Raw genomic sequence first — 17,419 nt, forward strand, 5'->3', positions numbered from 1 at the left:
TCGGGCCCTGAAGGCCAGGAGGGCTGCTGGTGTTCTTTTCTACCTGATAGTCAGGGGCGGGGCTAAGGCGGTATAACAGAGAAAGCTTTCCCACTAGCAGGTCCAGAGGGCCCCTATAGGACCAGCTATGTATGTGTGTGTGTGTTTGCTTGCTTGCTTGCGTGTGTGTGGGGGCTCTTTCTCATATTTTTCCCCTGCACAAATCATTTCTGGAGCTGCCCCTGCTGATAGTTAATTGGTTGATTGGTTAATTGAAGTCACTGATTGGCCAGAGATGCCACTCACCTGGTGTCCCTGCTACTGTAGGTCTAAATGCATCCGTGATCAGAGGGGAGGAATGAACATCAGCAACACTACAGGCCTCCAGGGTCCAGATTTGAGTCTGAGGTCTAAGGGAATAACATTCTGTATACAAGCAATGTTATTATATGGATGAATGCTCATGATTAAAACTGTGCTGTAATATCCTTGCTAATATTTTCAGTGTGGTTTTCTTAACAGAAACAAAGGATGATAAACAACGGGTGCAAGCCATGAAGAAGCTGGTACATCAGCTTCCCAAGCCTAACCACGACACAATGAAACTTCTCTTCAAACACCTGCAGAAGTAAGTCCAAACCCCAAATACTGTCACTGCTCTTGACACACAACATTTATCCAGAGAAACCTACACAGACTAATTCATTAATTACTATTTTCATACAATACACATATAACTGGTTGGTTTGCTGAAGCTTCTGTTATTGCTCAAAGGTACACATATGGGAATTGCAGAAAAGCAGCTTCACGTAGTATAACGTTGTGCTATTAGCCCCAGTTCCCTAACCATTATATTACAGTGTCACACCTATATAATATCTATTTTACCATTCTGTTCTGAACCACCTATATATATTTTAACACAAATCACAGAAAAAAAAATAATACAGCACAATGTTTTAGTACATATAGTACATTTTTCATCTAACTAACCCAGAGCACTTTAATTAAAATGTAAAAAGTCAGAGGTCACAGCAGAGAACAAAATGTTTGCCAGAAAAAAACCCTGAGCTGGTTACTGGAGTGGTAAGTATGCGATATATAGATGGCCATGCATTGTGTAGCATAAACACATGGGTACAGTATGTGTGAAACTGAGCATGCCACTTCATTTGCATACCCCAAAAGAACTGGAATATTTCTACATTTCCAATATGTAGTCATTCACCTTCTACTAATAAAGTATACTTATTTTCTTAATTAAGGCAAGTTCTCCCATATTCTACTCCTTTTTGTGCATGACAGTTTTGAGCATGTCTGTACTCACTTCTGCTGCAAGACATTTGATCTAGAAAGTTCTCTAAAGACCACTAACAACGCTCATGTATCACTGTACAGTAATGTGTCACACAGCCTGGTTCATCCTGCACTGAATGTATTTGTATACATTCTTATCATATCATCTGCTGTATATGAGAAAACTAATTAACTTGTTTCTTTGAACTAACGGTTCAGAAACCTCCACTGCTTTGTTCCTGCTTCTATTTCCAGCTCTTTGAAAGTCAGAGATATAACTTTTTAAAGATCAGCCCCATTTCAGAACCTGGGGAGCACTGCTAATTAATTAAGCACAGTGACCAAGCCTCAGTCAAGAGCGAATGGATATGAAAACCGTGATACGAACGTCCTCGCTTCAAACCCGGCGACCGTAAACAATAGAATGACCGTGTCGACTTGCATTACATCTCAGTTCTTTAGATACGGCAGCTCCCTAAGTTCTGTTTTAATTACTCTCACATGAAAGCAGTAATTGCTGTGCATCAACTGTGATGCTGGAGACTGCAAGGTGAATCGCGTGAAATTACAAACAATTTTATGAAGTTCCTGTAAAAGGTTGAGGAGGGAATGGTATTGGGACTGTCTACTTCTTTCTTTGAACTTTTGACTCTTTCAACTGCCTACTGCAGAGTAGATGCATTATGGGATTCAAGTCTGTGCAGAATGGTGGCTAAGAGAGGGAGATGCAGAGGGTCACTATAATGGCTACTGTAACTGGACGGTTTCACATTTAATACCTTAGAATGGCACAGCTGTTGTTGCCCTATGAGGCAGCTATAGTAACCTTAAGTGCATTAGTAGTCTGTGGTGTTAAAAAATGCATTGCAAGTCATATTGGACTGGAGTATCTGCTGAGTAAATGAATGATCGAATGCTACACGTAAGGTACTCTAGAGGAGCTGCAACATGGAGCTGGTGCCAGGCTACCAAGCCATGTGACCCGTATTCCTATATTAGGACTCCATTTTGCTCCTGAAAGGGTTGTTCCAACAAAGCTTTGGACTGTAGCTAGGTCAGGAATGTGATGTCATCCTGATACCTTGGTGGTTTCTTGGCCATTATTGGCTTTATTATTATTATTGACCCATGTAAATCACCACATATTAAAATGAATCCATTGATAATGTGTAAAGTGTGAGTAACACTTAAGGTGCATAACGTGTCCGCTCAAAAGGCATGACTTGCTTCTTGTGTGTTTCTTGCCAATTTGCATATTATTAAGAACAGAAAAATAAAACTGAAAAAAAACTGTGAAGTCAACAATACCTGTGGTCAAAGAGTTGCTTTCCCTGTGTGATAATTATTTTCCTTCATTGCATGTAAAGATGTAAATTGGAGCGATAATTACCTACAGGAAAAATAAATCCAGAACTCCCAAGCCCTTTACACATTTTAATTGCACTGATTTGAATCTAATTCACCGGCTATTGACCCTTAAACCTCATGTAATAGTAATCCATAATGGCGTAGCTCTAAGGAGACAGAGAGAGTCATGACCATCCTGTAATAAAATCCCTCTAATTCTCTCAAGTTAAAGGTCGCAGGGGATCTAAAATTCCCAAGGGGGTTTTAGACAAATATCCTCAGCTCGATTGAAATATTCAAATAATCCTAACATTAGGCCCATCGATAAGGCTGAAATTACACTTGGAGATTCTAGAGTTACTGGATCTTAGAAATATTGCCCAGAGGCTGCTTGTAGTTACTGTAGGTCAGTGTATCTGTGAGGCTCACCGTGTGATTAGGAAGATCGAAGGAACCAGCAACTCTGCCCTGTTTGATTTACTTCACTTCCAGGGTTCACAGTTCTTGGCTGTGCCACTATTGATAATTGCCTTTTTATTGTTCTATCGGAACAATTCAGCTCACCAAAACAGTTCACATCCTCCAAGGAAACATTTTACAATCTAAATAGTTCTGCCTATAAAAGCAAAAACATGGGTCATCCCTGCATGACCTCAAAAGAACATGAAGCATTGAATGAAAAAAAGGACGTCAGTTCCCTCACCAACGATGCCTGTTCATGTGAACAAAAACATTTATACTGCGGTTTTCACTGCTTGGTCCACACTTTGCCTGTCCTGCAGTGCCAGAATAGCGCTTCTCCATTATTTTGTTCCCCGAAGAATGCAGAACAAAGCAGTTGAAGTAAAGCCATCAGTCACAGCTCAGTGATGAAACTCTCTCCTTGCTGTAGAGCCCATTTTAGATTACCGTTACTGCTGCCGCAGAGTTGATGCATTATGGGATTGTTTACAGCTTGAGCTGATAAATCTCTGAATCTCCCTGATACATATTACATCTGGGAAGTTCTTACCACTGGCAGTCTTAGGCACCATCCCCCACAAGAGGCAAATGGGACTGCAAATATCAACCGCTCCTGGATTGTTCCTGGGAAAAGGAAACCCTGGAGACCCAAGGGGAGGGGTTGGCTGGATATACGGGTCACTTCGTAATTACTTTCACATTAATTGTCACATCCAAGAAAGAGCTTTCCCTCATTTCCTCATGTTCAAAACGCGTCTTGTCTTTTCCAAAACGTCATCTCGAACCCCAGTCCTACATGCTGCGCATGTTAAATGATTGCTTTTGTTGGAGAACAGTTCCATCGTCTTCACGTACAGAGGGATGACATCATTGGCTAAATGCAGTATATTTTCAGGTCTGAAAACCTGAGCAGAAAAGCCAGAATCAACCTTAAAATGTGGTGTGTAATAACCTGTGCTGCGGTTGCTCCGCCTGGTCAAAAACAAACTGAAAGGAACCGCTCGTACAACAAAAGAACAATCAACAACTCCCTCAAACATGGGAGCTTGTAAAATAAGAAAATCTAAAGACATAAAAAGTGGTTCTCATTTGGTCTCTGGTCTCTAGTAGGTGAATGGTCACTTAATAAAATCATCCTTGGTCACCAAGACAACGCCAAAAGGAATAACATCTTGACTGGTCGATAATGGCACGGCATTACTTTTTTAACTAACCTAATCATGAAGTCTACAACACAGCTCCAACGCCCATCCATTTGATTGCTAGTGATATTGATTGATTGATATGGTATTGAGAAATCATCATATTTAAAAAAACATGTTGGGACAGTCTTGTCTACCTAATGGCTAAAAAAGTAATGAGCGTACTGCGAAATATTCATGCTTTTGATAAGATGGGGCATTTTCCTCTTCTGTTGAAAAGGGGGTGGGCATCAAAAGAAAAGAAAACGCTCGGCGGTAAAGGCAGCGCTCGTATCCGCTCTCTCTCACCGGCAGACACGACGGCGTATTAATCCGCCAGCTTCGAGGGCCCGGCGCCGGGCCCGCTCGGCGTCGGCCAGGCTGGCAGCGTGCGCGGGCCATGTGGCAAACTCCTTCTCCCCGGGGAGAGTTACCCTCTCTCCATGTTGCGTTTACCTCCTGCGCAGGTGGTCCCACTGCCCCCAGATGACTCATTTCAGGACCTTAGCCGGCCCGCACCGTGGAGCGTACCCTTTGGCGTGCGCTGGGTGGGTGGGGGGTTGTGGGGCTGGGGAGGGGTAGCGTCTGTTTGGCAAGCCCTGCCAGGTTCTCTATTACTCAGATTGTTAACTAATCAAACCGCGGCTGTTGTTGTTGTTGTATTTCTTGGATGTTCCACGCGATCTAATCCTAGGTTGCGAGCAGAAACACTGCACACCTCATGTGATAATCCTTGTAAAAGAAGCATGGCTTGGGGAAGATGCCACTAATGGATAAATATCATAGGCTGGCACACGGCCAGTACCTCGACCGAGAAGAATATAGCCAGGAACAACATCAAAAATGATCATTACATCTATGGATTGACCCATTTTATTTTTGTTGCTGTATTCCAGGGAAGGTGTTTTTCTAAATCAACGTTTCTCACCAAGCACTTTTATTCTGTGTCAAAGAGAAAAGCATGACACAGCGTATACTTTATTTCACAGGACTGTGTGCAGGTCAGAGTCAGAGAAAGCCATAGGCTGTATGCACCACACCCAAATATACAGATGTGATCTTTTTTCTTTCCTCCACCCTCAACCATCACTCTCTCTTCCTCCGTCCCTCTCTTCAGAGGCACCTAATTAAGAAACTGCCTGGTTTTTGTGGATCTTTTTGATATAAATTACTCTCTAAACCACACCAAATTAACATCATCTGTGGATGTGAAAGGTTTATTTTTTTTTCCTGTTTTTCATACAGGAGAGAAAGCTCTGGAGGGCATATGTTCAAATGAGGATGAATTTTTTTTTTTTTTTTGGTTTGGTTTTAACCATCTAGTAGCAATGTGATTATTTGATCCCTCTTTTCAGTACTTGACCTATGTGTTATTTAGTCCTCCCACCTTCAGGTGTCATCACTGAGTGTACAATGTAGTAGTCCTATCTGTTACTTCATGTAAATTGGACATGTCATTTTGGCAGAAAGTTTGATTAACAGACTGAAAAGAATGACACATACTGAAGAATAACACATGAGGAATGTGCACCTGCCTTTGACATGGCAACCATTCAGTGAACTCGACCTCAAATAACTGCAAAATTAGTCTTGCTTGTGATTAAGATTACGTTTTTGATAACAGGCAAGTCTTGTAAAATGGATATAATCTGTGTTTATATAACAACTGCTTTCTTGGAAATATAACCTTATGAAAATATTTGATTGGACTTTCCTGGGGTTTTGTTTTTAGTATTACAAGTTTCATTTTGATGTAAATAGCAAGTTAAGGTAAATTTAGGTAAACTCAAACAAATTATTATTATTTATACATTTTCTATACACAGCTGTTAAACATCAATTATGATTTCTTAATGACTGTTACTTTATTTGTGATTGACATTCATTGAACAAAGACTAGTGTATCTCACAGAAATGGTCGACATTTTAAATGACAACAGGCTCTCCAAACTTGTTCTCTAACTAAAGGTTAAATACCGCATAGGAAAAAGAGACAAGTGTGACATTAAGAGGAAATTTAGTCCTCCTTGATCCCGTAATCTTGAGAACTACAAACTTTCAATGAGAAAAACGATGGATTCATTCAGCTGTTTCCATGCCGACATTGGATCGATGCATCGTCAAAAAGCCACAAAGCCCTCAGGCAGCAGGCCAGCGCAGAGTGTTTACTTTGCGGTGGTGCATCGCTACAAAACTGTCAATCTAACAGTGAAATATAACCCAAATGCACAGCAAAAGCGGTGTTATATGTTTGTCTAAATAGTACAGTAGTCTTTCAATTTCCACTGTGTTTGAAATAGCAGCTTTTTCTTAGAAGGATCATGAAAGGTGAAAGGTCGTTGTGCTGGTGATTTTTAAAGGGCTGAGAGATTCATAAAAGTGTTGGTTATGCCTGCCATTGCACATCCTGTGCTATAGATGGTAATTAGTCTCCATTAACTGCCTGTGGAAAAAAAATCCTAAATTTTACCCCTGGTAATCACGCAGGGTATCATAGCACTCATAGGCTGCTACTGTAGCCACTGGCACGGTCCGAATTTGAGTGCAGATTTAGTTGGACTTGTTCGTTGGACACGTCAACAAGAAGTACCCCCACAACTATACGCAGAGGTCTGGGAGAGAGCCAGTGACCAAACTTGGAGAACGAGCAGGGCCTGCATCAAGGAAAACCAAAATGAGCCTGTGTGGTTCACTCCAGCATGCGCACGTACATGCATGCACATAATGTCAGAAAACAGCGGCAAACTCCCCTGTTTTCATGCGAATCATAAAAACGGAGTTTTCCTTTGTTCGCTTTTAAGACGAGAGGGAAAAAAAACCTGTACAAAAAATCATTTCAATAAGGAGCTCTATTTATACACCCTGGCACCCGAATGGCGCAGCACAAGTCTCTGAAGCTTGTCTCTAAATGCCCTTTGTTGTGGGTTAACTTAGTGCTCTCGCAGAGCCGGGATTCTTTATTCCTGATCCGCATTGCCTGGATTCAATAAGCGCGTGTATATCCATATTGTGATGATGTGGTCAAGGAAACCAGATTTCCTAAGTGTACCTTCGCGTTTCGACTTTGCTATTTATTCCTCTCTCGTGGGTGTTTTGGGAGTGGCGTTCATTTTTTCTCCTTTTTTTTTTTTTTATTCTTTCGTAATTCACCGCATTGGTTTTTCGAAGGTCTGCGCGTTATGTTTTTGTTCGCCTGTCCGAAGTCCCTCTCTCTCTCTCTCTTCGAACTTTCGGAAAATAAACCCTGAAACCTTAGGAGGCAGCCAGGGTAGGAGTGAGTCAAAGCAGGAGGCCCGAAGTGGAAATCTGTCCACAAGCGAAAAGTCCCTGCTATTGTTGCCTTTTGGTTTTCATCTGGATTGCAATATCCGCAATAGCTCTGGAGGAGTACAAAGGGAGCCCGCTTTGAGAAATTATACACACATTTTGAGAGGGGATTAGGGTTGTTTGGTCTATATCCGTCAGGTAAAATGAACCCTGGATTTAGAGCGTAATTGCCGGGGGTCGGTCGTTTTCGGAGGGAACCCTGTAATCGGGCGCGTCACGTCGAATACGAACCCGTCTCTTCAGCTTTACCACCAGCGAGCGCGCTAGGAGCTCGCGGCTCGCTGAGGCTGTGATTCCTGGCTTTCCGTAATGGATGTCTCTGATCCAGCTCGGTTGGCTGTGGGAAGCTGAGCTCAGTTCAAAGCAGTAAAAAAGAAACCGAGCCAAGATAATAGAATGTCAAATGTTAAGATAAATCATTCCCTGGCGCCAATTAGAGAAGTTCATTGGTGTTGATTGACAGGAGACCTGCAATAATCCAGTTGAAATTAATATATACGCACACGTGTCTGTGTGTGTGCGTGTGTGTTTAAAGAAATGACATATATATATATATATATATATATATATATATATATATATATATTTCTTTATTATTATACTTTTAAATTTGTGAAAATTTGTTCCAATGTGAAATTGGCAGAGACGCCCCTCCTTTTACCACCGAGCCTTTTGCAACCGTTTGCCAAGAGCATTGTAGCTGAATCACATGTCCTCCTCTGCACTCCCTGACTGCTTTAGCCAGTAATAATTTCACGCCATAAAGACCGTGCAATGCTACAGGCCGCAGGGGCTAGCAGCACATTTATACCTGGTGATATCCATTATACTATGGGCTTCTGATTGGACCGCTGGGAGGAGCTAAAGTAGCAGTCACATAAGGGACCCATGTTGTTTTTAACCAACCTTTGAGATGAAGTCAGATGTGTCTCGCCATGGCTGACTCAGTCGTGTTCATAGTCATAGTCTCTTAAAGGCGGATCCAAATCTTAAATTTTTAAGATTGTCCTCGTTGAAATGATGGCAGGTTTGCTGGTAATCAAAGTGACCAGGTTGTAGTATGTCTGGCCTGTATCCATGGAGATGGTGAAGCTCGACACATTTCCTGTAGCCGGAGGGGAACTGGGAGTGGTGACAGGGAAGGTACTGTGAGTGCATGAGTGTCAACATGTCCCCCACCGCCCCCTCAATTTATTAGCCATATCCCCAGGTCAAACAGCCTGATTCCTGACCCTAATATAGGAGCCCTGGGGGGGAAAGGCATCGAACTCCAGCTCCTGTATCCCGCTGCCTCGCCGGTCAAAAATGAGATGCTAATTAATTATCATTGGCATCTTTAGCAGTGCATGTCAGGTCCTATTTGTCTGTTATCTGATCAAACCGAGCACCCCAATAATAGCACAAACATTCAGGTCCTCTGTCCAGCCACTGCCACAAGCCATCTCTCTCTCTTTCTCTCTCTCTATCTCTCTGTCTCTCCCTCTCTCTAATCACCTACTTGTTTTTCTTCATTTTTCAGCGATAAATAATATGCTTACATTCCGTATTGATCTTAGTCAAGCAATTAAGGTGCTGTGTGCAACCTGTAATAAATCAAGCATGCACTGATTCATCAAAACATGCAATAAACAACTCAAATTTAAATTTATTAATATAGCTCTTAAAGACCCATTGTGGTGATGATGATGATGACGATGATGATGATGACGATTGTTATTTTATTATCCAAATATATTGATGGTATACCATTGCCTACAGGTGAACTAAACGGGAAAATCTATGTAATAAATCGCATTTACCTTCACATCTTATTATTCAAATTGCTGAAGAGTAAAAAAAGGAAATATATCTTCCACTCCAGTGTTGTTTAGTGCCTCATGATGAGCATATTTACACAAAGACCTCTGTCACGATGTCCTGCGACTAATTGTTTTAATTGTCAATCTAGACAATTAATTGTTAATCTAGACTGTTAAAATAATACACGTATCGTTAAAATATTACAATGATACACACATACTGTACAGTTGTATTAAATTGATATTAAATAGCATATACTATGATAATTACACTAATAGCCTTCAAGTTAGGGCCCAAAATAAAATAATCAAACAAACAAAAAAAAAAAACCTTGCCTAAAATATACTGCTCTAAGTGCAAAAATTGCAGTGTACCACGGGTGTAAAATCATGAGCTCTCTTCATCTATATATTGGGTTATGGTGTAGGTTGTTTAATTATTTATTCAGTCATTTGTGTCTTTTCAGAGTGAAAAAAATTAACTACACGCCAAAAGCGGGAAAGTGAGTGTTTGGGGCAGCCATCAATTTGGCCGTGTGACAACAACCCAGTCTTGTCTGGTCTCCAGGACTGTTAGAGAGAGGATTAAAAGTGTTGTTTTTTTCTGGAATAATCTTAACCTGATGGCTCATCTGTCATTTTATTATTATCATTAAGTCTGACAAGGCTCTTCATTGGCACTGCCTCTCCACCTTACGAGGAAAATGTAATTAACAAGAGAAGCAGCAACATTTTCCTCTCAGAACACGGGAACATACCCGGTCCACATTCCAGTCTAGTTGACTGTCTTTTTAGTGACTTTTCACAGCAAAATGGAAGCCACTGAAGCCACACAACCATTATTCTCAGGACTGCTGAACGTATGCAGTATCCGACATGATAAATCCTTATTTCTTTCTCCTTGAGAAAACATTTTTTCTCATTTCTACATTTGCAACGCCCGGTTTCTGTAGTTAGCCTGTCCTACAACAAGCGATGTTCACTCTTCAGACCAGGAGAATGGTGGCTAGCTGCTGCTTCTTTTCACTGTGCTATTTGTTATTTTTCTCTGCGTGCCATGGAGTATTTATACAACTCTGGCAAATGAGCAGACCGAAACCCTCACTCTCTGCACACTGCCGACGGCAGTCATGTGACCAAGCGATGGAATGGAGTTTGGGAAAGGAGCAATGAGTCTTGAACTCTGAGCATTCTGACCTGGTTTACTAGCCCTGCCTACGCCAAATCTAAAACTATACCCTCTAACCCATTCACATAATAACACTGCAGTCCCCATCTTCATCTCCCCCGTACTACTACATTTAACTTTTGCTTTGTGAGGTAATGTTTTGATTTGTACTATTTAACATGATCCTGATGACTTGGCGTCAGCTCTGTTTGTTACCTAAACCTGTATGAATGCACTAATGCAAGTTGTCCTGGATAAGCATGCCTGCTAAATGTGAATATAAATGCACATACCTGGGCACATCACTACATCAAGTGGCATTGTCTAAACTAGATACAGGACCCAAGAGCCCTTTTCATTTAATTCCCCTGCCCCATCCCCTCCTCCCAACACTAGTCATTGCAGTGCCCTTCATTTGACTGATAACAGGAGCACTGCATGGTCACGTTTATACCCTCTTTTGGTGGAGGTTTGCCACATTGATTTTGGTTATTCTAATCTTTAGAACAAGGTTTCCACGGTAACTTGTGCCTCACTGAGACCTCATGGCTAAGATCATTCCACTGGGATGAAGTTGAAACATTGAAACATTGTTCATCTGAACCTCCGCCGCATGTTTTTTGGTAAAGGACCCATTTTTCTTTTTTGAAAAGTACACACGCAATACATCCACGTGAACACAGTACTTCCTGAAAGCTGGAAATTTATGAGCTGTGTTTTTATGTGCTGTGTTCCGATAGCATCACCCAAACTCTATTCGCCCCCCCCCCCCCCCCCCCCCCCCCCCCCCTTTGCAACAAGGGATTTGATCGCCACAACAAAGTCGACTGAGTTCAGCCCCATAAAGCGCTGGACGCAATTAGCCACTGAGAGGGCTGACTGGTATAAGTTTAGGGGGAAGACCCGATACTCCTTCGCTGCTTTTAATCAGAATAGTTTGTCCCAGGCCCTGACAACTTGGACCGGAGCCCCCACCGCAAGCTTCTATTGTGTTCCAATTTCATCTGTAATGTTTCTAATGGTTCCTGGTGCCAAACGCTGGCTCCCCTAGAGTCCCTCTGTATTGGCTGTGGTTGTCTCTCAGCCAAGCCTCAGTTCAGGCTGAAACGTTCCAAAGCATTCTCCGGGCCCGGTCCAAGCCCCTAACTGCACCAGGCCTATTTATACAACGTATAATAAAGAATACCTTTTTGAGTTTCTGAAAGCAAAAGCACCAGGCGATGCAGGAACACATGTCACCCTGCACGAAAGGAACCGCATCACCCTGTGTAGCAAACCCCCATTTTCTTTCCGAGGTTTTCCGCGAGTAACGGCCGCGTTCTCGCCGAAAGGGTCAAACGAGTGTGAGGCGGCGTCCGCCGCACGCATGTCACGCATCCCGTGAGAAGACGCATCGCGTGTGGCGATTCTTTTTTTTTTTCCATCAGTGATGTAATCTGAAATGCCAAGAAAAAAAAAAAAAAGAACTAGAGTAAATGCTTCAGATAGATCACATTCAAGCTGGCATTGGGTGTTGATTTAAGGAAAATGGCTTTCAGGCCGTGCATTCCTTACGCTGACTTCTCAGATGTATTGCTTTTTACCTCAAGCTTTACATTGGCAGAAGCGCGCTCGCGTCAACAAATTGGTTCCTACAAGTCTGACCACATATAAGGTACATCTCTCAGCTTCATTTCACTTGAAAAACACCAAGTTTTACAGTAAGCGCAAAATAAACCAAGGCGTGTAGCTCAGAGCACACTTTGTTCTTGGCTTTCATCACAATTTCTGATCTTATTAATAGCTATTTTCCAATATTCTTCCCTCGGGCTTAAGCACCAGTTTCTAGGCAGTCATTCAAATTGCACTCATTGATATGCTTATTCAGTAGCTTATTGCTGGTACAGCAGCATAGTTCAAGACGACCTGTTAATCCATACATGTTCATCATCCCTAATGGCTTCATGTGTCAATGATCCTGAAAATTTGCTTTCTAATAACAAAGCCGGCTAATTAACTGGACAAAAATAAAATAACCAGGCTGGCAAGTTTGCATGTGATTGTGGTATTCACATAAAATGTTTAATGGGGGTCTGTTGTAAGTTAGTCTTTTTAAGTGTAGAGAGAATGTGTGTGTGTGTCGGCTTGTGCACGTGTGTGTGCGCATATATGTGTGTGAGTGAGTGTGTGTGTGTGTGTGTGCCTGTGCTTGTGCGTGTGTGTGTGTGTTGCTTGTGGGTGTGTTTGTGTGTATGTGGTGCGTGTGGGTGTATCTGTGTGTGGGTGCGTGTGTGTGTGGGCATGTGTGTGTGTGTGTGTGTGTGCTTGTGCTTGTGCGTGTGTGTGTGTGTGTTGCTTGTGGGTGTGTTTGTGTGTATGTGGTGCATGTGGGTTTATCTGTGTGTGGGTGCGTGTGTGTGTGGGAATGCGTGTGTGTGTGTGTGTGTGCGCTTGTGCGTGTGTGTGTGTGTTGCTTGTGGGTGTGTTTGTCTGTATGTGGTGCGTGTGGGTGTATCTGTGTGTGGGTGCGTGTGTGTGTGGGCATGTGTGTGTGTGTGTGTGTGTGCTTTTTTAATGTGAGGACCAGGGAAAAGCCCGGCTTGTCTGCGACACGCTTCATGTTTAGTCTGTATATAATCAATTCAGCATTTGTTACTCGGGAATGGGGACACACAATTTGTTACGTATGCCAGTTTATTACAGTGTCTCCCTCAATCGGCCCGTCCGCTTAACGAGCGCGGTTATTGAACACGTAATCGCACCGGAATGCCAGGGGTCTGTTTTTTTTTTTGTTGCAAAAGCGGGCCCTGCCGACTTTGGTCATTTCGGGTACCCGAGTCGCACCCCACGCCCTTCTCGGCACGCTGCCACCGTGTGATGTGGTCTGAGCGAGCTCGAGCGCGGAACATCCGTTCGGAATTTGAGTTTAGGGCTTGACCGCTGCCTGAGAGCTTGAGAGCTGGGAAAAAAAAAAATCTGGGAGCTCTGGAGAGGGCGTGGGTACCGTGGTAACCGCGGTGTTCTCTTTACCGTAGTGAAGCCATACTTTCTGGGCTTAGCCTGCGAGACCGCAGACCCGACTCCTGATGGCGCCGGTCCTGTAGTTAGCAGTTATGTTCTCCTCTGACTGCACATGGCTTTTAGAAGATTTACCTCTGGGGATGGCTCATGCTTTTCATACGGCTGATTACTATGCATTGCTATGCCCACCTGGTGCACACATTTATTAAAGAACAATAAATAAATAAATAAATAAATAAACAAAAAAGTTCAAATACAGGATGAGCTGGCAGCTCTAGTTTGATCTTTGCTATCCCTGCTGGAAAGTTAGAGTACAGCTGACCGTTTCTCCTGATTCATTATCAGTACTTTATAAATCTCAAATGATCCATTTTACAGATATGAAGGGATTCAAACATTCACCAACAGAGCAGTCTGGTCAGTTTGAATTTGGAAAGCATGCATTTTTGTGTAATCTATAACTTAACATAACAAGGTCCCTATATGTGACAACACTACAGTGCCACTTCATCATTCAGATTACGGTATAATGTATAATGAGGTCAAATGTTTCTGAAATACATTTAAAAGGCTCAAAAAAGGTTAAAGTGACATTCATGAAGCCAAATGGAACATGTGACTTGTAGCATCACTTCATTTTTACAATGTGTATACAAAAAACACATCTGGATTGTGTCAGTATTGTTTGGGACAAAAGCCTTGTGTCTCCCTGTAAATATTTTGCTGGAATGTTACGGTTAATATCTGATGTTTATTCTCTCTCCTTCAGTAGGATAAATGGTATATTCTTGTGAATCTTGAGTCATAAAAAAGTGTCTTAAAATGCATGTAGATGTTGTTATATGGAGGAAATCACATGTGATTGGTATCTGTGTTTGAATATGTACATTGTCAAGGTTTTGCCTTTTTAGTCAAAACATCTGCACTTATCCAAGAATAAAAAGCCTGAATAGATGTTTTGAGGTAGATAATATTTTCAGTCTCATATTAAAAGGTTATCACAGGGCCCATCTTCTTGTAAAATAAAGCCCCTGCTTGTCAAATTATGCTTTCTTACATAGAGCTGAAACAAGGATATTTTTTGGGGGTTGGACACTGTTCTGTTTTTCTTGAACAGGATATGTGAGGTCACCAAAAAAGAAACAAGCTACTGCACTGACTAATAGCATCTTAATCATACTACTTTCTCCAATGGGAATTTGACTAACAAGATCTATGTTACACAACAGAGAAAACAATAAATAAGGACAGCACTACACAATACAAGACAAATAAAAAAAGCATAAAAGCCTTTCTTCACCTTACAACTTGACACGATTTCAAATACCACTGTAATTATGTTTCGTTCAGATTATAATTGCTATTACCTTAATAGCATTTGAAATCATTGTAATTTCCAACGTTTTGTTGTTCTTCTTTCAGGATTCTCACCAAGTCGTTGAAGAACCTGATGTCAACGCAGGGCATTGGGATTGTGTTTGGCCCAACACTCATGTGGCCTGAACTGGATGGAGGGAATATGGCGTTCAACATGGTGTACCAGAACCAGATTGTAGAGTTCATTCTCATCGAGTGTTCAGAGATTTTCGGGCCTGCAGGGAAGTAGCAAATGAGAGTACATTAATTCAACAACAAGGGAAAACAACTGTCAGATAGCTGATCCAAGTACAACACATATCCAAGTACACATTATGGAATGGTAGTTCATAAGAAGATGGTTAGTCAGATACTGTATGTCAAACTATTTTCCCATTTACCTTAACAAAGGTGCCTTTGGAACAAATGTCCTTATCCAAAGATAATTCTGAAATAATCAGCTCGCTCTTCCCCCCTTTCATTTTCTATTTGTGTATTTGGAATTACTAGAAATGATTAAAGCAAGGAAAACATATCCACAGTGTCATGGTAATTATCGGGGAAATCGCTTCTTTTCTGTGGCGAAGACTGAATTTTTTCTCATAATTAAATCACTCAGGAACAGAAATGAGATACAGGTTTTAATGTTCTGTAAATATCCCATTAACTGGAGTTTTAAATGAAGAAGAGGACGTAGAGGAAGTCCTTGCACAGCCTCCCAGTCCCACGAACCGTCACAAAGTTTTCTGTCATTGCTTCAGTGTTTTTCTGCCCGTGATTCAGAGAACGCATCCACACGATCCTAATAGCCAGGTTAGATAGCCATATCACATCCTCTGACTCCAGACATCTTGTAAATCATTACTAAACACCTTTAAAAATATTATTTTCTGTAGAATGCCTATGTAGCCGATCCAGTAGTCAAAACTTTACTTTTTTGTTTGTTTATAGTTAGGATTTTAGTGGCTTGTACTTAATTTACAAAGTAGTACTGTTTTTGCTGGGTAGTATTTTGCCAATTTTGACTGTTTACATTTTACGTGTAGAGAGTTTTTTTTTTTACCACATCTGTTTGCTGGAAGAATCTTGGACTGTGTGTAATATGTGAATAAAGACTTTATTCTGTTCACATCTATTGCTTTGCTTTGCATAAAAGAGCAAAATTAATGATGCTTATCACTGCTAGTCTGTTGGAAATTGGATCATGATGTATTGTATTCAGAACTTCTCTGAATACAACATAATAGAGGGACACCATAGAAAATGCTGGCTAACCTTTGATTTATGATGTTCAGCCTTTACACTGCTGACAGCACAAACGGTACTCAAAATGCAGTAAATCCGATGGGCTCATTAAAAAAGGTCTATTTGATGCCGTTTCCAAGCATGCCGACACAGCGTTCATGGGGTTTTCCATATTACATCTCTCCTGGGGCATTCTGGGATACCTCGCTATCTAGCATACTGCTGCAGAGGTTGACGTAAACATGCAGAAGTTTAGTTTGGAAGGCAACCGAGAACCACAGTTTTTTTAAAGAGCACAATTAAGGTTATTTCTGGAGGTGAAACCAGCGGTGTTTCCATTACTTTTGTTCATATTCCTTCATAAAAGCTTCTTTTTTTGTCTGCCTTGGCCAAAATATCCATGGATCAGTCTCCCCTCTCAACCAATGTACTCCCTGGAATAAAAAGCCTAACCATAGTTGAAGTTGAATAACCAGATTTTGATAGATCTGTATTCTTCTTTGCCAAAGGAAGTCAAAATCACCACTTTAAAAGCCAGTCTTGCTTCCTCCCACCACATTAATACTAATGTAGTTTAGAAGCCCTACTTCTGTGGTCATTCTGGATCAATGAGGGCCAAGTTCAGCTGCAGTACAGACTTACTGTTTACAAGTATAGAAAACAGATTCTATGTCAGAGAAATAAGCAGCTGATCATCAAAGATGCAGTGTCACCCAAAGCATTCTGATTTAGAAAAGGCCTAGCTTATGTGTTCCTCCAATGTTTGCCAAAGAAATTCTCCAGTTACCTGTAAATTAAAAAAACAAAAAACAAAAAAAACAAAGGCTTGTGAAGCCACCAAGGTACATTTGTTGGCAGGACTATTAATATGTTCATGTTTTGTGAAATAAAGTTTTATTTGATTAAGTTGTGCACCTTCATTATTTACACATTTAAGGTGTTCCCCCTTTCTCTTGTTTTGCCTCCACTCCTACTCTCAGCAAAGGTTAGCCTTTGGATTTTAAGAGATGGTGTGGCATGGGAACATTTTACTTCAATCAATCAAAGTATGAAAGATTTAGTCTGTTAATCACTGTGAATATCTGCCATAGCAAATGCATTAACAATGATCCTGAATTGTGCTCATAACTATGGCCTCTCAAAATGTCATGAAGACAATGTTCTTTTACAAGTAACTCAAGTGCCCCATGTCTCATTCTAGTTGCAAAATAAACAATATGAAAATTAGGAGCTTTTTTATTGTGGTTGCACAACAGTGT

At 41.4% G+C, this 17,419-nt stretch overlaps 1 protein-coding gene across 3 annotated transcripts in view; it reads left to right on the forward strand.

Annotated features, from left to right (window-relative positions):
* The window catches only part of arhgap15 (Rho GTPase activating protein 15), a 120,266-nt gene extending 103,200 nt beyond the window's left edge, over positions 1–17,066 (forward strand). For all 3 annotated transcript variants that reach the window (XM_035408164.1, XM_035408165.1, XM_035408163.1), the window contains 2 exons: positions 502–607; positions 14,982–17,066. In XM_035408164.1, coding sequence (XP_035264055.1) covers positions 502–607; positions 14,982–15,165 — 290 coding nt within the window. In that variant the 3' untranslated portion in view covers positions 15,166–17,066. The remainder of the gene's footprint in view (positions 1–501; positions 608–14,981) is intronic.
* Positions 17,067–17,419: the final 353 nt, after the last annotated feature.

This window comes from Anguilla anguilla, chromosome 3, assembly GCF_013347855.1.
Source record: "Anguilla anguilla isolate fAngAng1 chromosome 3, fAngAng1.pri, whole genome shotgun sequence".
Taxonomy (NCBI): domain Eukaryota; kingdom Metazoa; phylum Chordata; class Actinopteri; order Anguilliformes; family Anguillidae; genus Anguilla; species Anguilla anguilla.